This window comes from Anomaloglossus baeobatrachus, chromosome 2 (genome assembly GCF_048569485.1).
Source record: "Anomaloglossus baeobatrachus isolate aAnoBae1 chromosome 2, aAnoBae1.hap1, whole genome shotgun sequence".
In the NCBI taxonomy this organism is placed as follows: domain Eukaryota; kingdom Metazoa; phylum Chordata; class Amphibia; order Anura; family Aromobatidae; genus Anomaloglossus; species Anomaloglossus baeobatrachus.
The window spans coordinates 101,684,627-101,709,120 of NC_134354.1; the positions used below are offsets into that span (position 1 = coordinate 101,684,627).

General features: G+C 45.1%; 1 protein-coding gene across 3 annotated transcripts in view; it reads left to right on the forward strand.

Moving 5' to 3' along the window:
- The window catches only part of CORO6 (coronin 6), a 219,436-nt gene that overhangs the window by 124,178 nt on the left and 70,764 nt on the right, over positions 1-24,494 (forward strand). For all 3 annotated transcript variants that reach the window (XR_012750427.1, XM_075335242.1, XM_075335241.1), the window contains exons 4-5: positions 18,605-18,734; positions 23,732-23,913. Coding sequence is in view for 2 of the 3 variants with exons in the window: in XM_075335242.1 (XP_075191357.1) it covers positions 18,605-18,734; positions 23,732-23,913 (312 nt within the window). In the remaining variant the exon portion in view is untranslated. The remainder of the gene's footprint in view (positions 1-18,604; positions 18,735-23,731; positions 23,914-24,494) is intronic.

The following is a 24,494-nucleotide window of genomic DNA, read 5'->3' on the forward strand; positions in this document are numbered from 1 at the left end:
GTATGGAGAAGCTTCTAATACCGGGAGAACTGACAGGTCACTTCTGATAAACGCTTGGTGGCTTTGAAAACCTGATGATGATTGAAAATGATCGAACGTTTGAACTTATAACCAGTAAAGTTATTTTTCTATAGAAATGAATAGGTAGAATCTTTCAAGCATTTTTAAGCAATTTTTCCATACATTTATTTTTGAGTAGACCCTTTCCAAAAGACTCGTCAAACTCTGTGTGCACAGACCCAGAAGAAGGAGCATTTCCTCTTGAAAAATTTGTCGTTTTGGAGCATCACAAAATCCTCGTGTGAACATTTCCCCTGAGGAACTTTAACTACATGTTGGGTATTTATCAACCTGTCAGCAATTACAACAGATGATTTCCTTGCACTGTTCTCCCGTAGTGTTTCATTGTTGAATTGATATGCTTGATACAAGTAATGTTGGAGCCGCTGGGACATTTTCTGGAGTGAGGTATGCACATTACCTTGGGCCTTAAGTATCTGGTTATATATAGACCATGCAGCCATGTGCTCGGCTCTGATGTCTGAATCTCACACTGTGATACAGCAGTTCTAATAATACCTCCCTCACTAGGAGAAGGGGACAGGGAAGCGGCTGATCAGATGCCAAAAACCGAGGCCAGCTTGTGACGGGAGTCAGGGGATTCCAGTAAGCTGTTATTCAGACATTACCACGTGGTGATTTTTAGTTTTCAAGATTCAGGAAGAGTGGCGTCTACTTTTCAGTTCACGATATTAATGACTACGGGATAAGAGCCAGGGGAACACAATACTTCTCAGCCTCATTTCCACCCATCATTTTGCTGTGGCTGCCACAAAAACAAGTGAAAACTGGGTGGAGAATAAAGTGCATTAGAAAGTTGTGTGCTTTAATGAAAGCATCCCAGCTAAAATAAAAAAAAATGTGCCTATAGATAACACCATTCTTGGTGACCGGCTTTTGATCCCCCCCCTGGAGCCATTTTTACGTGATGGGTCTGATCCTCATTTTTCAGAATGGCCACTTTCAGAGCACAGTAAAAAGTCTGAACCACGTGTCCCCGCACCTCTGCTGTCAGCAGGAAAGAACGTCATCAGCGCTGGTCCAGCCAGTGGAAGTGGGGATAGTGGCAAATGGTTATTAGAAGCAGTACTATTATATCTAGCAAGATTCACTTGCTGTAAGGAGAACATCATACATATTGCCCACACTTTGGCCAAGGCTTTAGACTTTGGCCAAGGGTATGTACACCTGACATTGTTTTCAGGTCTATTCTGCCAGAAACAGTGCTAACAAAATGGAGAGGATAGGGGGTTAATGCCGCGCATCAGCCGAAATGAAGATGTAGCACGTTGATGATATTAACTTTCTTTTATTCCATAGGTCTACGCGTTTCGAAGTAAAACCTATTCCTCAGGACCAGAAACATCAACATAAAGCCTGGTCCTGAGGAAGAGGTTTCACCTCGAAACGCGTAGACCTATGGAATAAAAGAAAGAGTTAATATCATCAACGTGCTACATCTTCATTTTGGCTGATGCGCGGCATTAACCCCCTATGCTCTCCATTTTGAATGCACATCCACTTGGGGCTGCAGCAGACGCCATTATCTCATGCGTATTAGTGGTTGTGACTGTCACAACCTTTTCAGGTGAGTGTACATTTCCTGATATACCTCACTGATCGGTTGGTATTACACTATCAGCGCTCCTTATTTTCAGAAACAGTGCTAAAAAACAGCATCAAAAAATGAATATGTACAGCAAATGTAAAAACAACTTGCAACGTTCCATTTTTTGAGTTCCTTTTAACCGCTTCAGGCCAAAAAAGAAGTGACCTGTTCATAACAGAAGTCTCTCACTATTGTGTAAAGTATATAAAAAAAAAGACTAAAGAGACGCTGAAGAAGACGCTTAAGGGTACGTGCCCACGATTAGGACCGGCTGCATTCTGGATGCGGCGGGTCCTAACCTGCGGGGCCACAAGTCTCCTCCACAGGAAACTGCAGCTGCCCGTGCCCACGATTAGAGTTAAGGCAGTTGCGGACTCTCACTTTGTTCTCCTGGTGGAGACCGCTTGTGACTCCGCAGCAATAAATTGACATGCTTGTGGCTCGGAAAGCCGCACCGCAGGTCAGTTTTCGCTGCTGGCTGCACACGCACAGTGGGCATATGATTTCTAGAAATCCTATCCACTTTGCTTGTATTGTACAACACAGCGTTTTGGACACAGCGAAAACACGCTACATCCAAAACGCTGCAAACACTGATCATGAGAGCATACCCTAAAGGGTGCTTTACACGCTGCGATATCGGTAACGATATATCGTCGGGGCTCACGTCGGTAGTGACGCACATCCGGCGCCGTTACCGACATCGCAGCGTGTGACACCAATGAGCGACGATCAACGAGCACAAAAACGCGAAAAATCGTTGCTCGTTGACACGTCTCTCATTTCCTTAATATCGTTTCTGCTGCCGTTACGATGTTCGTCGTTCCTGCGGCATCACACATCGCTATGTGTTACACCGCAGGAGCGACAAACATCTCCTTACCTGCCTCCACCGGCAATGCGGTAGGAAGGAGGTGGGCGGGATGTTACGTCCCGCTCATCTCCGCCCCTCCGCTTCTATTGGACGCCTGCCGTGTGACGTCACTGTGACGCCACACGAACCACCCCCTTAGAAAGGAGGCGGTTCGCCGGCCAGAGCGACGTCCCAGGGCAGGTAAGTCCATGTGACGGGGGTAAGCGAGGTTGTAGGCCACGGGCAGTGATTTGCCCGTGTCGCACAACCGACGGGGGCAGGTACGATCGCTTGCCCGCTTTAGGTTTCGCTCACACTAGCGTATAGCTAGTTTATAACTCGAATGAGTGTTATCTGATATTTTATTGGATAGCACTTGCTCCAATGTTATTTTATGGGGCAGTGCCAACTATAGGGATTTTTCTCATGCCATTTCGGGACAACAAAACAATCGCAGCACACTGTGAGTGGCACCGTATATCAGATGGTACGCACCCATTCAAGTCTATAGTTGGTTGCAAAACATGGGACTGCGCTCAGATGACATCCAAGTGCAGTCCGACATATGTCAACACAGACAGTTGAGAAGATGGAGAAATTAAGCTGTCCATCAACAACAGAGTCATATATACTCCAAAATGTACCAATGAAAACTTCAATGCATGCTGCACAAAATGAGCTCTCACACAGCTTTAACAAAAAAATGTAAATGTAGCGTTGTCAGATAATGACAACATAAAAATAAACTTTGTTTTACAAAAAAAATGTTTTTCTTCTGGAAAAGTAGTAAAAAACAAAAGCATGTTTAATATCTTGATGATTTGCCACCACCCATAATCATAATGATTTCTAGAATGTTGTAGACCCTGCACAGTGAACACAGCAAAACATGAATGTAATATAGAATGGCATATTTGCTGGGATTTTTTTTGCCTATTCACAGCCAGGAAGAGTTAATAACAGTGAGTGTATAAGTTGTGTAGCTCAAAAATGTGTCAATGAAAAATACAACTCATAAAAAAATAAATAAATAAATAATTATAATACTTATCAAGCCCCCATATGGTTATGTTGATGGAAAAAATAGAAATGATGGCTTTGGGGATAGTCAACTACACAGCATAGTAGCCACATCGATGTAAAACTCATACAGAAGGCTTTTCTCAAATACCCTGTGTAGTCAATTCTGCCTGTGAGCGGCATTATTGGGATCCACTCATCCCCATCATGTGACCCCCGTGCTCCGTGAACTGGACTGTGGGCGGAGTTTCACTTCTTTTCACAGCCTAGCATCTCGCGTGCTTTCGCCTTCACTTCAGAGCACCACAAGCAGGAGCGATGCTGGGCTGTGATGAGCAGTGAAGTGAAACTCCGCCCACAGCCTAGTCACTCAGAGAGACTGGGGTCTGCCTCGGTGATGTCAGGTCCCCCACTTTTGTATTCTGTCCCCCATATATTAATTATTTCAACCATCCTGGCCCCTTGCTGTAATAATGTCCTAAATCCTGGGCCCCTTCCTCTTAGAATGTCCTCCATCATGGGACCCTACCTGTAATGTACCCCATCTTGGTACCCATATGTCTTCCATCCTGGCCCCTATACAATGCCCAATCCTGGTCCCCATATGTTCTTCATATGTCCGCATCTTGGTCCCCATATAATTCCCTCATTTTAGCATTTATGTCTTCCATCCTGGTCCCCATTTAAGCCCCCATCTTAGTACAATATGTCATTCATCCTGGACAGCATATAATCCCCCCATCGTGGAACCCATATGTCATCCATCCTGGTCCCTATATAATCCCCATCTTGGTCTGTATATATCATCCATCCTGGTCCCCATATAATCCCCCATCTTGGTCCCCATATGCCATCCACCCTGGTCCCCATATAATCCCCCATCTTGGTCCCAATATGTCATCCACCCTGGTCCCCATATAATCCCCCATCTTGGTCCCCATATGTCATCCATCCTGGTCCCTATATAATCCCCATCTTGGTCTGTATATATCATCCATCCTGGTCCCCATATAATCCCCCATCTTGGTCCCCATATGCCATCCACCCTGGTCCCCATATAATCCCCCATCTTGGTCCCCATATGTAATCCATCCTGGTCCCCATATAATTCCCAATATTGGTCCCCATGTGAATAAAATAATGAAATGAAATAAAAAAAGATTATTTTTTCCTGGCCGTAGTCCAGAGGTGTCCTCTTCTTGCTTCATTGATGGTGTGGACAGTCCAGTGCATTGCAGTGACGTCATGCACCTGCAATGTGTGCTCTGACATCACCTGCCGGTCTCTGATAGGCATGCTGCTGCTGTTGGCGAACATTGATGTCAGCTGCCTGCCCCAGGTAGATTGGTGGCTATTTTAACTATTGTGGTGCAGGAAGGTTTTGCTGCACTTCAGTATATTTCAACTGAATCCCATACATTCTACACAGACAAAGATACACACAGACACAGACATGTAAACTTACACACACAGAGACACACACTTACCACCAGTCCATCTCACCTTAAGCTCTTTTACAGAGTGGTGACATCATGGTCACATGATCAGTCAGATGATCGTGATGTCACCAAAGTTCCTCAAGCAGTCTCCACATCGGAAGCTACACTGATAAGGCTATTATCAATGTAGCTCCTGCTGTAGACGGCGACGCTGAGGGCCCCCAAGGGTCTTCGGGCTCTGGGCTATTGAGTATTGACTATGATGGCTTGTTTTTTGTGGAACGAGTTGTTCCCTTGAAAGACACCATTCATTTTATTATATCGTAACATACTGAAAATGGGAAGGAGATTGTAAATGGGTTTAAATGATGGTAAAAAAAATTGTATTACAATTTTTTAGGGTTTTATTTTAACAGCATTCATTATGGGGCAACACTGATCTGGCAACGTGATTCTGCAGAACAGTTTGATTACGTAGATGCCAAGTTTCTCAATTAACTTTTCCGAGGGGCCACATGAGAGGCTGTGATTGTTATAAGGGGCCGATCCGATAGGTTGAAATTAATTACAGTAGCACCTACGTTTTCATTGAGATTGGTTATCGTTGATTTTTTTGCAGTAAAAATTTGCTTAGGTTTTCGTTGATTGCCTCGGTTTTTGTTTGTTTTTGTCTGCATGCCCACGTGACTACGCTGCTAATTTTGTGATCCATGCATTCTCCTGCTCTGTGTGGCATTGTGCCAGTATCACCCGCTTGATAATTTCAAAATGTATGTAACAAATGTATGTAGTATTTTATATTCATTCAGTATTCCTTTTATATTCCTTTTATATTCATTTTATATACATTTCTTATTGTTTTTAGTATTAAACACTATCTTTATTCTCTATAAAATTATTTTTTTTGTATCTATTTTAGAGTGTCTAAAACAAATTAATTGGATTTAGATTGATTCCTAAGGAAATAATTGCTTCGGTTTTCATTGACAAATTATCAACGAAAAAGGAGGTATCACTGTATTCACTTAATATTGAACTAAATGAATTAAATATGCTGATACCCCTATATAAAGTATGAGCCTCCACAATCTCCCTATATACAGTGTGAGCTTCCACAATCTCCCTATATACAGTGTGAGATTCCACAATCTCCCTATATACAGTATGAGCTTCGACCTCCACAGTCGTCATATACACAGTATGAGCCCCACATAGCCCTCCTATATACAGTAGGAGCCCCCACATAGCCCTCCTATATACAGTATGAGCCCCCACATAGCTCTCCTATATACAGTAGGAGCCCCCACATAGCCCTCCTATATACAGCATGAGCCCCCACATAGCCCTCCTATATACCGTATGAGCCCCCACATAGCCCTCCTATATACCGTAGGAGCCCTCACATAGCCCTCCTATATACAGTATGAGTTTCCACATAGCCCTCCTATATACCGTAGGAGCCCTCACATAGCCCTCCTATATACCGTATGAGCCCCCACATAGCCCTCCTATATACCGTAGGAGCCCTGACATAGCCCTCCTATATACAGTATGAGTTTCCACATAGCCCTCCTATATACCGTAGGAGCCCCCACATAGCCCTCCTATATACCGTATGAGCCCCCACATAGCCCTCCTATATACCGTAGGAGCCCTCACAAAGCCCTCCTATATACAGTATGAGTTTCCACATAGCCCTCCTATATACCGTAGGAGCCCTCACATAGCCCTCCTATATACAGTATGAGCCCCCACATAGCCCTCCTATATACAGTATGAGCTTCCACAGTACCCTAATATTCAGCATGAGCCCTGACCCAGTCCCTCTATGTACCAACAAAAGCCACATACTCACCTCGCTCTTGTTTTCCCTGCTCTCTGCTCTGGTCTCCAGTGCACTGTCCATACAGCAGACGCGATGAAGTTACATCATTGCGCCTGGTGTCTCAGTCACACACAGTAATTGGTGGAAGAGGGAGATAGCGGCTCTATCCTTCACCAATCTATTAACTGCATCATAGCTGTGACATTGGGATGGGCATGGGAGGGCATAGTGCGGGCCACTGTTTTCAGCTCTTTGGCTGTCTCGGTCAATGGACCAGAGTGGAACAGCCAGAGAGGGACATTAGTGGGCCATAGACAGCACTTTGCCCAGGTCTGATCTACGGTGATACATTGCCATCTTGTGGCAACAATTTAAGATTGCAGACATTGAATCACAACTTTCTGGCAGACTTATGATGCATGGTGGAATTTTGTTTTATAGCAATAAATTGCTTTGTGTATCACTTTTTTATGGATTGGTCTATAATAGAGTTTGCATTTAATGGATGTGCTAGTCTGGCAGACCAAAGTGTTCTTGAAATTGCCTCAAAGCCTCTGAGCAGCTCGTGCCCTCTGAGGATTATCAAGCAACATCTGATGCAAAATCTGATGCATTAAAACATGCAGTCAGACAGAGGTAGAGAGCAAGTGCGTCTGACCAGCCGAATAAAGAAGTGTTTTTACATGGTAAGTGCCGCCTTCTCTTTTTTTAGTGGATCACAATTGAATTTGCTAAATTATAAGTCTGAAAATACAGCCCAGACCTGAGGTGTCGGTGCAGGAAAACTCAGTAGAGTCAGATAAGCCGAACATCATGTGGAACAGCAGAGCTGTGTTAGCAGTTTAGCACATAGCAGCGTGGTACAGAGGAGTTGGATATGCTTGATGGTACATGGAACTTGAAAATTCAGACAGCAGTCAAGTGTGTGGGCTTGGCTCTGATGTTCCAAGGTCCGAGTCTACAGACATAGACCTAGACATTGCAGAGTCGATTGAGTGGACAGTCACTTTGATGCAACAGAGCTGATTGTGGACAGCATCTTGAAACAGCCGAGCTGGGTTTGACTAGAGGAATTCTTTATGGAGACTGTAGCAGAGCCCAGTGATAGCATAGCTGGGTTTGTCTTGAGACTCAACAGAGATGGCAGCACGTGGTAGCAGCAGTGGTTTACTATCTAAATATTCCGGCATTGTGTAGCCACATGAGCTGGATTTATAAGGCCTGAGTGAGATCAGAAGTGTACACCAAGGTGGTATAGTAACTTGATGCACTCAAGAGTAGAGGGAGGTGACTGCAGGGAAAAGATGACACGGAGACATGGACAAGTGCTGGAGCTAGGAAAAATGAGTAAAGGGGACCTTACACGCAGCGATATCGCTGGTGAAAGCACCCGCCCCCGTCGTTTGTGCGTCACGGGCAAATCGCTGCACGTGGCGTACAACATCGTTTGGAGACGTCACACGGACTTACCTGCCTAGCGACGTCGCTGTGGCCGGCGAACAGCCTCCTTTCTAAGGGGGTGGTTCGTGCGGCGTCACAGCGATGTCACTAAGCAGCCGCCCAATAGAAGCGGAGGGGCGGAGATGAGCGGTTGTAACATCCCGCCCACCTCCTTCCTTCCTCATTGCCGGCAGCCGCAGGAAAGCTGTAGTTCGTCGTTCCCGAGGTATAACACGTAGTGATGTGTGCTTCCTTGGGAACGACAAACAACCTGCGTCCTCAACAATCAACAATTTTTTGAAAACAGTGACGTGTCAACGATGGACGATTTGGTGAGTATTTTCCATCGTTAACGGCTGCTCGTTGGTGTCACACACAATGACGTCGCTAACGATGCCGGATGTGTGTCACGGAATCCGTGACCCCGGCGATATATCATTAGATACGTTGTTGCGTGTAACAGGGCCTTAAGAAGACTAATGTGTATTTTCAATATATTGAAGAAGTTGTCATGGCGTATATTTTACTTTAACTTATGTAAGTGTGCTGCCCAAGGCTATGGGGTACTCTGTCCCTGGCAGTTTACAAATGGGATGTGTCACTGGGTGGCCGTTGCCCATTTCCGTGACCCTGGGGGGCGCTTTTAAAAAGGGGGTTTATGTAAAAGGGAATTTTCAATAGAGTTTGTTGTGACGCCACTTGTGGGTTGAGATTATAGTGATGGAACCGCCGCTGCCCAGTCTCTCCGCTGGGGCTGATGTGATGCCAGCCTGGAAGTTGCGCCCTCCACAAGTAGGGCCAGGGCCCCAGGGGGTTAGGTGATGGAGTTAGGCGCGGAAATAATGGTAGGCTACATGAGGGGTTACGGTTTAACTGGTTCTCCTTGCTCACAGTAGATGGTAACTGGTTACCTGGAGGACGGCTGGTATTCACCTCTGGTCCCCTTAGTCCCAGTGTCGGTTAGTGACCTGGTGGCTTCTTTCCCCTGCACCTTTCTCAAGTTGGTGGGTCCCCGTGGCTTGGAGCATCTTGGGGTCCCCTCCTGTTTGTCTCTCAGTCTCTGGTCCGTCCGGCGGCAGTGTAAACCCTGTAAGGTCGGTGTTCCGTTATGATCCCTGGTTCTCCCATTACTGATGGTGCCCCCGAACTTCTAAGGTCAATGAGGTCCTGGATGGTCTCCTCACTGTGCAGATTTTTATCAGATGTGCCTGGAGCGTTTGCCTGACCTAGGGCTCTGTGCCCCGTTGGTGCTATGATTTCGGGAGTACTGCGCCGTACTCCTCCGGCAACCACACACCTGGGCCCTCAGGTCTCCGTTACACTTCTCGTGTTTCAGGGCAGTTACGTCCGTCTCCTCTCACTTCCACTTACTAACTCTAACTACTGTCCAACTGTTGTCCCCTCCCACCTGGTCGTTGTCTAGTGGACTGCATCGGCTCCACCCCTAGGTGGCCATCCATTGGGTTCATTTCTAGTCTGTCACCAGTCTTTGAGGATGGGGGAAAACTGGGATTACAATGTGTTTTGCTGTTACCAGCACTGGTCTTCCAGGTCCCTGGGGGTAGGCCCTGAATCTGGCGGGTTGCAGTACCTTGTAGTGCCCTGATGAGTTCTGGGGCGCTACAAAAGCAGGAGCACCTGACCGTATTTAAGCAGAAGCCAGAACAGTAAATGTTCAATCCTGGTGTAGAAGAGATCAGCTCCTATTCAATAATCAGCCCGAGCTCCAAATAGCTAATTGGCATGGGTGCCGGGTGTGAGACGTCAACTGGTATGATATCCTTGGGAGTGGTCATCAGTCTCCTAACTAAGCCTGGATAAACCTTGTAATTTGACAGTGAATATTAACAGAGAAGCCTCATGTACATTTAGGCCATTTTGGCCACGTTCACAAAACCATGTGACATATCTGGATGTTTTTCTATGTCTTGGACTGTTGGACAGTACACTGGTCAAAGAGCCATTCACACAACAGTTTTAAAAACAGTTCTGTGTCTCCGGTACGAGGCTCAGTGCTTACCCTATTCTCTTCTATTCATTCCAAGTATGATCTGTTTTGTAGATCATATTTGGCTATTAAAGGGTTTTCCACTTCTAGCACATAACACAACCCTGAATTCACTTGTTTTCACCAGTTAAAATACTGTACTCAACTCTCGTTCTGGCGCTATTCCAGTGCTGTCAGTAATCGAGGTTCAGACCTCACGTGGGGTTGTGATGTCACACAAGCCCCGCATCCAATCACTGCCGACTTCTCTTGCCATGCCTTTGTACCATATGTGTTAATCAACAGGAAGTGATACTGCATCTGCCACTCACTTCCTGTTGATTGCTCATTTGGTCCAAAGGCCTGGTGAGAGAAGTCAACAGTGATTAGACATGGGGCTCCTGTGACGTCACAACCCCACATGAACCCCATGATTACCGAGAGAGCAGGAACGACACCAGAATGGGAGATGAGTACAGGGGCTTTTATCTAATGGAAACAAGTGGAATCAGAAGGGATTGTCCTAGTAGTGAAAAACCCCTTTAATGTTAATGAGGATCCGGGAGACATGGACGAAACTAGGAAGACAGAGACATGTGTGCCGCCCCCGTGCCAGCAGCTGGGCTGCTCGAATCCGGATCCGCGGTGGCTCGAGGGTTCTCCGGACCCGGGGGTCGTGCGGCCACTCAAATAAAGGGGGTATTTACAGGGGATTGTATATTTAAAGTTCGTGACGCCACCCGTGGTGTGTGGTAAGGTGGAGTACCACCGCTGCAGCTGGGAGTACCCGGGGACGATGGAGTGGGCAGCTAGGTGTTTTAACCCCTCCACGGGTAGGGAGGATGCCCCGGGACTCGGTGATGGTGTTGGGGAGTGCCGTTGGGTGTGAAAGGGTCACTTGCGTACTCACTCAGTCCATAAAGCTGACACCATCAACTTGGTAAACCAAAGTTCTGGACACCACTGCCGCTGAGGGGAGCACGTTTAGGTCCCGTCCCCACTGGTGTTGTCTGGTGATCCGTGACCTTCCTCCTGGCACTAAGTTCACTTGTCAGTTGGCCCCAGTAGTGTAGAAATAGTCGAGTCCCGCTCCCCAGTGTGGCTAACTGTGGGAGCTTGCTCTCAAGGTTCACGCTTGGGATTTCCTGGACCGTTTTAGTGGAAAGTCCTATCCCCCTCGTTGCGCTAGTACCCTGATTTTGGAGCAGGTGGAGAGCAGATCTTGAAGGCTCCGTTCTCGTCAGGTAAATTGTCAGGTTGCCTGAAGCTACTCCCTGACCTAGGGTCCACGTACCCCGTCGTGCCCTGGTCACAGCCCGGTGATGGTACAAGGCCGCCGGCTGTCATCCTCGACAGTTCCGTGCCCTTTGTCACGATCCCCTGCGACTGGGGGTCCAGCTCCTCCTAAGCCCAGATCATGAAATCTTAAGATTAATGTTGCTTTATTTCATGACCTGTGCATGAAATAAAGCAACATTAATCTTGAGTTTTCATGATCTGTGGGTCATTGGCGCGGCTTTGAAACCCATCTCTACTACTCTGTTATCTGCCTTATGGGGACCGCTGCCGTGGCTTGGAGTTACATGCTGTTATAGGAGTTGTGACTTTCACAACCCCTTTTGGTGAGTAGTATTGCTCTTTTCCTCACCCTGTATATATTGGGGTAAAACCCTATTGCGCTTCTTTTTCCACAGTTTCTCTTACCTAGTGACTTCCAAGGAGCCCGGCTCTTGACCTCCTCTCTCCTTCACGTCCTACCCTTCACTGACCTACCCCTGACCTCCCCTTAACCAACCCCCCAAGTGGGCGACCCTATTCCACTCAGGCCATCCATTGGTGTGTCTGGTGGGTGTGGTGCAGAGTGTTCCTAGGATTTTTATTGGCTGATGTTGGCAACACCTTTAGTTGGGGACCCGTAACCAAGGAGGAGGTGGATATTGCACAGGAGGGCAGATTGCACAATACCCTGTGACGACCTGATAGGCCAGGGCGTCACACATGGACGAAACCAGGAAGACAAACTTTGTACTTCAGTTTTCCATTCAAGCTTCATCCCTTTTTAACTGATGGATTGTTGAGTTAGTGAATAAAATAAGTTCAGACGGTCTACCTGCTTCAGTGGGAAAAAAAAAAAAAGAAAAGAAAACTGATGCAACTATAAACTAGGATGATACCTAAAAAAAAAACTCAGTCTGCTTCTCTCAGTTAGTAACACTCACATGGATGTGTTTGCCATAGGCTGTTGCTCTCTGGATAGGCGGTGACCGAGAAGACAAAGCTCCCTTCTTTCTACTGAGCTTTGTTATTCCAGTTGTATATGCAGAGAGCAGCAGCCAGTGACCAACTACTCTCCACTGCTGCACTCTGCATAGAGGAAGGACCAGGCAAGAAACCCCCTTTTATATCTTCTAGTATGGAAGATTGAAAGGGGTTAATTATTTAAAAGTAGGTGTGGATGAGCCCCTGCATTGTCCAATGCCAAAAAACCTACTTTGCATCCATGTCTCATGTGAAGCTAATTTTTGGCTTGCGCAGTAATGTCATCGCTGGATAGAGCTGCGCTGAGTTGATGGATAAAACTCTTAAACACAATATTAAGTTAAAAATAGTATTGTGATGTTCTCATTTACATACCGATCATGCTTCATCCGAGGAAACTTAATGAGTGTCAGACTGCTTTGTGGTCATTCTTGTGGCATGTCTTCTATGTGCTTTCTTCCTTTACTAACCATAGAAGGACAATTGTGATGATCATGATAGGATCATATGACACCCAGAGAAAGAGTTATTAAACATTTTATATAGTTTGGATTATACTACGACTAAACATTGCCTAGCGATAACCATAAAAATGTCAAAAGGAACAAAGACTGAGACAAATCAAAAGTGGATCATTGCATAAAGTTTTCTAAAAGGTACGTGACTGCCATAAATTAAGACCTAAAACTCCTCACCACTTTTTCAGTACAAAAGTCACAGCAAATGCCCCATATAGTATAACTGTGCTAGAAGTTAGATTTCTGTGAAATACATCTTACACCTGCCAATAATATATCAAAAATTGCCTTAAAATTTTATTCCCAAAATATCATGTTATCCCCTATGTTATGGGTCTACGTCAGCCAACCCAGCCCCTGATATTAATGTCACCTCCCCGAAAAAGGATGTCATCAGTGACGTCTGTTTTGGGGCTGGGCTACTCTCTGTGTTTCTCTCCTTTTTAATATGTATTGACAGTGTGCTCTTTTGCCTGCTCGTCACTTCTCTTTAGATACAGCGAAGCAGCTCTTTGTGAATGTGCATTGAAAGGAATATGGTCTAGTGAGCGCATAATGAGCAGGGGTGTAACAATCACGATCTCAGGGATCACGACTGCGACCAGGCCTGGCAATACAGGGGTTCCGCCGACCCCAGCACCTGTTTTAGCTGGATGTGCGTCCCCATCATGGGGCCATATATACCAGGATGGGTGGGGACATATACCAGGATGGGGCAACGATGGGGATATATATACCAAAATGGGGAGATGATGGGGTCATATATACCAGGATGGGGACATTATGGGGCCATATATGCCATGATGGGGACATACTCCAGGATGGGGCCATGATGGGGACATATTTACCAGGATAGAGCCATGATGGGGAACCATGCCAGTTATAGGTTATACTGTGTTGGTCGGTGAGTTTTGGTGTCCCAGACTATCTGAAAGTGTTGCTTTTTGCTTAGAGTGGTTGTTCAGATTACCCATTGTCTTGTTGTTTCCTCCCTGCTCTTGTTTTCCTCCTATCTTTTATTGTCTTATACCTGTATGAGCATGTACTGTGTGTCAGAGTTTTTGTTTCTCCTGTCTGTCTATTTGTGTGGGTTTAATCTCACTCCTCTCCCAGTACCCCCTGGGGGTAACTGATCAGGGCTGCCCATGGCCAATGGGATTTTATGTTTTCTTGCCATGTGGTCCTGAAGAAGGAAGGGGTGCCTTCCGAAACGCGTAGACCTGTACATTGGAATAAAAGCAACATTAATCTAACATCCTAATATCGGCTGGTCATTGGCGCGGCCTGGAAACCCTCATTCTACTACTCTCTGTTATCTGCCAACCGAGGGACCGCTGCCGTGGCTTGGAATTACCTACATATATGCTGGTATAGGTGTTGTGACTGTCACAACCCCTATAGGTGAGTAATACCATATCTCTCTCCCCCATTGCTACTGGGGTAAGACCCTATTGCGCTTCTTTATCTCCACAGTATATCTTCAGTAGAAGGGCAAAGAAGGAGACTTAGTTATCCCCACCTTTAGGGGTATCCCTGAGACTAGGGATAGCATAGGGCCCCCTAGACTGAGGATCAGCTTAGGAACCCCGGTTTCAAGCAATCCCCATAGTCTTCGTGACAGTGACAGGTTGCCTCTTAGGTGACCTCAGCCTACCTCTTACTGCACTCTCTAGGTTGTCTGTTTAATCTTCTGCAGCAGAGCCACCTAGTGGCAGCTGCACAATCTGCAACAGAACACAGGATTACATATGTACTGCATATATACAGACATCCTTCCTCCCAATGTCTCTGTTATTACAGGAGGGAGGAAGAACAGGGGAGAGGAAGGACAGGCAGGCACACAGGGGCAGGAATAACTATCAAAACCCGACTGACCTATTAGTTATTCTGTTGCACCTCTCATCAAATAACAGTGCATTTCACAAACTTAACTTGCCTATATTTCAGAAAGTATACATCCGATCTCACAACCAAAGGTGTGTATAGAATCAGCCTGATAGCACCAGTATAGCACTGGCTTTAGTTTATATAGGAAAATCCTGGTGGTTGGTCCTCTTTAAGGAAGAATAAAACCCTCATAAAAATTACCTTTATTCCTAAACTTGTAGGAGCAAATATCTCACTCCAATGGCACAAGTTAGGTACTGAAAGCCATCACTGTAAGTGGTGACAAACACCCTAGTCATATGGGCTAGCCCAAATAGGCAAGCGCATACAGTGAGGCCACTAGAATAACAAACACATGAAAAAAACTAAACATACATAAAGGAAAGAGGTATTGCTTATAAGCAAAGGACAATGGTCCAATTGGCAAAAAAACGCAATATACAAAATAATACCTAAAAAAGCAATAGCATTACAATGCACTCCATACGCTGACAATGGTCAGTCATATATATAGACGAAATGCAAACAATATTTAGGCGTCCTTTGACACTATGGCTTGGTGAGGGCTGGCAGTAAGGACCTGACTGAAGACGATCATGTCCCCTGAGGAGTCTTAGTGACGAAACGCGTCGGGACGCCGGGATGTCATCAGGGTCAGCATAGGGGTCCAGCTTGAGACCTAGTTGTGGTCCGTCCTTGTTAGGACGGAAGTCTGGGGCAGCAGTCTTTTGTTATTTTGTATCCAGGAGGTAGTAGGGCCAGTGTATGGCGGACATATCCACTACTCAGGATCTAGAGACTGCGTGTCCCTCCATCAAAAGGGATTGGGTGAGACCATTCCTTTTTTAATACCTAAATATTGTTTGCATTTCGTCTATATATATGACTGACCATTGTCAGCGTATGGAGTGCATTGTAATGCTATTGCTTTTTTAGGTATTATTTTGTATATTGCGTTTTTTTGCCAATTGGACCATTGTCCTTTGCTTATAAGCAATACCTCTTTCCTTTATGTATGTTTAGTTTTTTTCATGTGTTTGTTATTCTAGTGGCCTCACTGTATGCGCTTGCCTATTTGGGCTAGCCCATATGACTAGGGTGTTTGTCACCACTTACAGTGATGGCTTTCAGTACCTAACTTGTGCCATTGGAGTGAGATATTTGCTCCTACAAGTTTAGGAATAAAGGTAATTTTTATGCTGATTCTATAACCTAACCTTAATTGGATTGCTATTTTTACTAAGAATAAAACCCTCACCAAATCCCCCCCACCACAAGAAACAGCTCAGTGGATTGTGTTTTTTATACCCTTTATATTGTTCCTTTACTTGGAAAGGAATTGAGAAATTGAAGTTACCCTCCAGATAAGAAGAGGAAAACCATCTCATCAGCAGTGATGCCGTTTAGTATGTTAGGACGCACTATATATTTTGCTACAGTTTTCGAAAGTCTTTAAGATTTGCAAATTACACAATTTCATCAATAACGTTCTCATTCACTCTCCCTCTCTGGCCATGATGATTGGTATTCTACATTTTCCACCACTTCTCCCCTTATGCAGGGTCTTACTACAAATATTTTAGTGGATGGACTCTGTTATGATGTCTCCTATACACTGCGCACACAGGGATTGTGTTCTTGATCGTTTTTCTCTTTAGCACAGAAGCAGCAGCAGCAGCATGGTGGACATTATACAGCGGTACTGAGCAGTGTAGCTGTGACTCCAGCACTGAAGGGAAATCTGGGGGTCTCTTAATGTGTTGAGTGCTCCTCATGATTCCTCCCCATTCCCCTGTCCATAGATTTTGTTAGTAGTTACATTCTGACATCTCACTGTACTGGTAGTGTGTGTTGGTTTGACCTAGATGGATTTGAGCTGTTTCTCAGAGTAAATAATGAGTTTGGGAGGCAAAAGGGAGAAAAAGAAGTGGCTCATAAATGGAGAAAGAAACAGCTTTCTCTGATAACATATATGACAAAGTTTCTTACAGTATACCGTGCCTTGCAAAAGTATTCGGCCCCTTTGAATTTTTCAACCTTTCCCACATTTCAGGCTTCAAACATAAAGATAAAGAAATTTAAAATTTATGGTGAAGAATCAACAACAAGTGGGACATAATTGTGAAGTTAAACGAAATTTATTGCTTATTTTAAACTTTTATAAAAATAATAAACTGAAAATTGGGGCGTGCAATATTATTCGGCCCCTGTAAGTTAATACTTTGTAGCGCCACCTTTTGCTGTGATTACAGCACAAGTCGCTTGGGGTATGTGTCAGTTTTGCACATCAAGAGACTGAAATTCTTGCCCATTCTTCCTTTGCAAACAGCTGGAGCTGAGTGAGGTTGGATGGAGAGCGTTTGTGAACAGCAGTTTTCAGCTCTTTCCACAGATTCTCGATTGGATTCAGGTCTGGACTTTGACTTGGCCATTCTAACTCCTGGATACGTTTATTTGTGAACCATTCCATTGTAGATTTTGCTTTATGTTTGGGATCATTGTCTTGTTGGAAGACAAATCTCCGTCCGAGTCTCAGGTCTTTTGCAGACTCCATCAGATTTTCTTCAAGAATGGTCCTGTATTTGGCTCCATCCATCTTCCCTTCAATTTTAACCATCTTCCCTGTCCCTGCTGAAGAAAAGCAGGCGATGCTGCCACCACCATGCTTGACAGTGGGGATGGTGTGTTCAGGGTGATGAGCTGCGTTGATTTTACGCCAAACATATAGTTTAGCATTGTGCCCATAAAGTTCAATTTTGGTTTCATCTGACCAGAGCACCTTCTTCCACATGTTTGGTGTCTCCCAGGTGACTTGTGGCAAACTTTAAATGACACTTTTTATGGATATCTTTGAGAAATGGCTTTCTTCTTGCCACTCTTCCATAAAGGCCAAATTTGTGCAGTGTACGACTGATTGTTGTCCTTTGGACAGACTCTCCCACCTCAGCTGTAGATCTCTGAAGTTCATCCAGAGTGATCATGGGCCTCTTGGCTGCATCTCTGATCAGTCTTCTCCTTGTTTGAGATGAAAGTTTGGATGGACGGCCGGGTCTTGGTAGATTTGCAGTGGTATGATACGCCTTCCATTTCAATATGCTCGCTTGCACAGTGCTTCTTGGGATGTTTAAAGTTTTGGAAATCTTTTTGTAACCAAATCCGGCTTTAAACTTCTCCACAACAGTATCACGGACCTGACTGTTGTGTTCCTTGGTCTTCATGATGCTATCTGCGCTTTAAACACTGAGACTATCACAGAGCAGGTGCATTTATACGGGGACTTGATTACACACAGGTGGATTATATTTATCATCATCAGTCATTTAGGACAACATTGGATCATTCAGAGATCCTCAATGAACTTCTGGAGTGAGTTTGCAGCACTGAAAGTAAAGGGGCTGAATAATATTGCACGCCCCAATTTTCAGTTTATTCTTTTTACAAAAGTTTAAAATAAGCAATTTCGTTCAACTTCACAATTGTGTCCCACTTGTTGTTGATTCTTCACCATAACATTAAAACTTTTATCTTTATGTTTCAAGCCTGAAATGTGGGAAAAGGTTGAAATACTCAAGGGGAGGCGAATACTTTCGCAAGGCACTGTATTCCTTTGTACTATTACATTTTTGCACAAGTTGTTGAAATAATACTGACCATTTAAATATTGCAGAAAATATTAATATATAACTTTTTATTTATTTTTTTCTCAGGTTTGGCAAATTCCAGATTACACACCAGTGCGATCAATAACTGAACCCATTGTCACGCTGGAAGGTCACTCAAAGAGAGTAGGAATTATCACATGGCACCCCTCCGCTCGCAATGTTTTACTTAGTGCAGGTATCCACCTAATGGCTTAAGACATATTGAAACCTGGTTGGCAATACTGGATGGAACAGACATGTATATTTATTATAGACTGATAAGCTGCTGATACAAACCTTTAATATTTAAAGTGGCATAGGTACCACAGACTCAGACTATGCCACTGCTGTGTGGCTCGCTTTGTGCTCATTTTATATAGTGCCTATGGCTTTAAACTGCTCCCTTGTCAAAGGGGAATTACTAGAATAACCTTACCTTAGAGGGAATCTGTGATCAGTTTTTTGCATCCTCATCTGAAAGCAGCATAATGTAAGAAAAGAGATCCTGAATCCAACCATGTATCATTTAGTTTCCTGAGTGGAGTGGTTCTGACACAATAAGAGTTTTTATATTTACCAATACAGCAGAGCTGAGAAAACCGTTCTGCCCACACCAGGCTCTATATATACAATGTCTACAGACAGTAAGCTGCTTATCACAGGAGGAAACGTGTCAGACTAGAGCTCACACGCTGCTGTAGCTGATGTATTCTGAGCACTGATAAGGCCCTGGTGCTAAAACAATCATTGCAAGTAAAGAACATGTACCTTGAGATGAGACACATCTCTGAATTGTGTGTTTTAACCCCGACAACATGCTGCCCTCAGATTACATAGGAAGAACCTGCTGACAGATTCCCTTTAAAGGGAACCTGTCATCAGAAATTTAGCTTGAAACCTAAAAGTCTCCCCCTCTGCAGCTCCTGGGCTGCATTCTAGCAGGTTCCTGTACTTTCTGTGGCCCCTTTTAAACCAAATTAAATACTTTATAAACTTGTACCTTTTGCTTTGTACATTTTGTAAATCGTCCATGGGGGCGGGCTCTCTGCTGACCGTTGCTGTTCCTCCAGCAGATTTACGCCGCCCCCCAACGCTGAATTTTATATCTCAGGACACCGCCCCTGGGCGCCCTTGGTCCCGCGCATGCGCTGTGCGACTGTAGCGCACTGTGTGCACGTGTGACCGCTGGTGACGTTTTGCGCAGGCACGAGGTTATGGGCGGCGCTGTGAGTGTCATCAGCAAGTGCCGCCCATAACCTCGTGACCGCACTTTCCCCTCTTCCTCCGGCGTTCTGCGCAAGCGCTTGCTGGCCAGATCACCCGACGTCACCTCTTTCCCATCTTGCCCTGCTGCAGGGTAAGATGGGAAGGAGGTGACGTCAGGTCATTTTGCCGGCGAGCGCTTGCGCAGAACGCTGGAGGCAGTGGGGGAAAGCGCGTCCACGAGATTATGGGCGGCACTTGCGATGCAATCACAGCGCCGCCCATAATCTCGTGCTTGTGACACACGTCACCAGCGATCCTGGCGTGGGCGGCACCTCGGGCGCAGTGGGCGGCATCCTGATGGATGAAATGGAGTGTGGGGGGACGGCGTCAATGTGCTGGAGGAACAGCAACGGTCAGCAGAGAGCCCGCCCCCATGGACGATTTACAAAATTTACATAGCAAAAGGTACAAGTTTATAAAGTATTTAATTTGGTTTAAAAGGGGCCACAAAAAGTACAGGAACCTTGCTAGAATGCAGCCCACGAGCTGCAGAGGGGGAAACTTTTAGGTTTCAAGCTAAATTTCTGATGACAGGTTCCCTTTAAACGTAATCTGTCAACAGGGTTTTGCTATCAAAGCTAAAGCCAACATGCTGCAAGAGTTGACAGTAAGGGGTGCTTCACACACAGCGAGCTCGCTGCCGAGATCGCTGCTGAGTCACGCTTTTTGTGACGCAGCAGTGACCTCATTAGCGATCTCGCTGTGTGTGACACTGAGCAGCGATCTGGCCCCTGCTGCGAGATCGCTGCTCGTTACACACAGCCCTGGTTCGTTTTCTTCAAAGCCGCTCTCCTGCTGTGACACACAGATCGCTGTGTGTGACAGCAAGAGAGCGACAAATGAAGCGAGCAGGGAGCAGGAGCCGGCGTCTGACAGCTGAGGTAAGCTGTATCCAAGATAAACATCGGGTAACCAAGGTGGTTACCCGATATTTACCTTAGTTACCAGCTTCTGCAGCTCTCACGCTGCCTGTGCTGCCGGCTCCGGCTCTCTGCACATGTAGCTGCTGTACACATCGGGTTAATTAACCCGATGTGTACAGCAGCTAGGAGAGCAAGGAGCCAGCGCTAAGCAGTGTGCGCGGCTCCCTGCTCTCTGCACATGTAGCTGCATTACACATCGGGTTAATTAACCCGATGTGTACTGTAGCTAGGAGAGCAAGGAGCCAGCGCTCAGTGTGCGCGGCTCCCTGCTCCCTGCTCACACTGGTAACTAATGTAAACATCGGGTAACCATACCCGATGTTTACCTTAGTTACCAGTCTCCGCAGCTTCCAGACGGCGGCTCCGTGCAAGTGCAGCGTCGCTTGCACGTCGCTGCTGGCTGGGGGCTGTTCACTGGTCGCTGGTGAGATCTGCCTGTTTGACAGCTCACCAGCGACCATGTAGCGATGCAGCAGCGATCCTGACCAGGTCAGATCGCTGGTCGGATCGCTGCTGCATCGCTAAGTGTGAAGGTACCCTAAGAATTCAGGCATGCCTGTCTTGTCACAGTCCGATCTGTTGTCTATTTTCTATGTTTGCTTAAGCAGCAGGACACTTATCATTGCTCAGATTACATAGTTACACACACGGGCAGTGCGGCACGCTCCCTTTTGTGATTGATAGCTCACTGCCAATGTACAATCTCTATAGAGAGCTTGGTATGGGTGGTGGCAGCTCTCTGAACTCTGCTATATGACTAAAGCTAAAAATTATCATTTTGTCTGAACAAAAGGCTGAGGCAACACTCAATAATCTAAGTGATGCATCATTGGATTCAGGATCTCTTTACCTACATCCTGCTGTCTTCATATTAAATAGCAAAAACCTGCTGATAGATTCCCTTTAAATAGGAGTTGTATAAATTCATATGAAATGAGCTCCACCTAGTGGTGGCAGTAGGTATCAATAAATTTACTATTGAACTCTTAAATTGCCATATAAGCCATTTATATCCTAGCATAGAATTTTGGTAAAAATATATATACAGTATACCGTATTTAATTCTTTTTGCCATATTACATCTTAACTTTTTGTTTCTTCACTTTTTTGGGGGTGGGAATCTTAATTTATCGAAGGGCTTTATAATTTTTCTGTATGCTTCTAAAGTAATTGGAATCTGATTGAAAAAAATATCTGGTGTATCAAAACTCCTTCACACATGTATTTTTATTATAGACAAACTAGTGTTAAGAAAGATGGATGGTATTTTTTCTGAAGCTCAATAAGTCTTAAAAGGGTTAATAATAATAATAATAATCTTTATTTCTATAGGGTTGTCCAATAAAGAACCTAGGATAAGTGATAAAGGTCTGATCACTATGGGCCTGCTGGGACTCCACACATCAAACGAAAATTTTAAACTACCTTGTGTGAATGGTGTCATACTGCTAATGTCTGACCTCGCTCCATTCACTGTCTTTAGAAGCGGTGTTCAAACAGGTGCAATACTGCTCCTAAAAGCTCAGAAATAAATGGAGCAATAGTCACATATGTGCAGAACTGCTCCCAACTAATAGTGATTGGAGCGGTGATCACACATGCACAATTGATAAATTCATATAGGGGGTGTCAGGGTCCTCGTTCTTGTGATCATTGTGGTCCCAGCAGTCGGACTCTCAGCAATGATGTATTTATCACCTATCCTGTGAATAGGTGATAAATGCTGTTTATTGGACAAGCCCTATAACTATAGAATTATTTACTAGCTGTAGTACCCAGCGTTGCCCAGGATAGTAATTAAGTGTCTCTCTGTCTCTATCGCTCCCTCTCCCTCTCTGTCTCTCTCTGTCTGTCATTGTCTGTATCTTTCCGTCTGCTTCTTTCCATCTTTCTCAGGCAGTCTGTCTCTTTCCCTGTCTGCCTCTGTCTGTCTCTTTCCGTCTGTCTCTTTCTCTTTCTGTCTCTCTTTGTCTGTCTCTGTCTTTCCCTGTCTGTGCCTGTGTCTCTCTCTTTGTCTCTGTCTGTCTCTGTCCCTGTCTGTTTCTTTCTGTCTGTCTCTGTTAGTCTGTCTCTTTCCCTGTCTGCCTCTATCTCTGTATGTCTGTCTGTCTCTGTCTGTCTGCCTATTTCCCTGTCTGTCTCTGTCTGCCTGTCTCTGTCTGTCTGCCTCTTTCCCTGTCTGCCTGTTTGTCTGTCTCTTACCCTGTGTACATATCTCCCTGTCTGCCTCTGTCTGTCTGTATGTGTTTCACGAATCACAGCTCCTATTAATGACCTGTAGCTCCCAGCTCCATTGACTTTAATGTAAGCAGTTTTTTTGGTGAATAACTGTAAAGGCGGCGTTACACGCTACGATTTATCTGACGATATGTCGTCGGGGTCACGGATTCCATGACGCACATCCGGCATCGTTAGCGTCGTCGTTGCATGTGACACCTACGTGCGACTCCGAACGATTGCAAATAGGTTGAAAATCGTTGATCGTTGACACGACGTTCAGTTTCAAAATATTGTTCGTCGTTTGCAATGCAGCAGACATATTGCTTCAATTGACACCCTGCCAACGACGAACAACATCCACACGACCGCCTTGGTCAAACAATATATCGCTGAACGATGTTGCGTCGTTTGTGAGATGTGTACGTGTGACTGCTAATAAACGACCTATGTGCAATCTCGGCAAATCGTAACAACGATCTGGGTGTGTCACATCGCTACTGAGATCATCAGATAAATCCTAGCGTGTAACGCCACCTTTAAGTGCGGGGTTAAATTATCCTTTCAAAATAGTCTATGACGCTCCCTGAGTCAAATGAGGTGGCTGTGCAGAATTTCATAATTATAAATGCAATGGTGCGGATTCTTTTAGCGGACACACACACACACACACACACACACACACACACACACACACACACACACACACACACATACACACAGCTTTGTGTATTAGACTATATTGATGTTCTATATTATTTTGGCTTCTCTTCTTCTTTCCTGTTAGGCAGTGATAACATAATTATTATCTGGAACGTGGGCACCGGTGAGGCTCTTATTACTTTGGACGAGATGCACAGTGACCTCATCTACAACGTCTGCTGGAACTATAATGGAAGTCTCATCACCACTACCTGTAAAGATAAGAAATTACGTGTTGTAGACCCTCGGAAGCAAGAAATAGTGGCTGTAAGTCATTCATATCCCTTTTCTTTGATCTTCTCTTGTCGTCTTGGGATCATCACATTACATTGAGTTGTACTAAATCTTCAAAGTACAATGTAATGTCTGCAAAACCTGAAGCAACCTCTGCAAAATACTGTACGTCAGTCCCCATTATTGTCCCTATATCCTTCATGTAAAATATGATTACAGGGATTTGTACCTACAGTAAATGTTGTTCTCAATGAGCCCAGAATGGGGTAATTGATAAAAAAAAAAAAAGGAGGTACTTACCTCCCGAACTCACACTCGCGACTGTGTCCCCTGCTGGTCTCAAGACAAGAACATCCAGAGGAGGCATCGCATGAGAGCTGCAGCTAATCAGTGACCATTGACTACAGCAATCATATGATGTCCCATGCGGATGTGATGACCTGAGACCGGCAGGGGACACAGTAGTTAGTGGGCTGTATGGTTGTAGTGTTTTGCTTTTTTATTGTTTTGTTTTCTTTGTTTTTTTTAGACACATATTGTAATATGGTGATGCCAAGACTTCTAGATATGAGGGCTGTGGTTGCAGTTTGACCTGAATGCAATGCTAGTTTGCA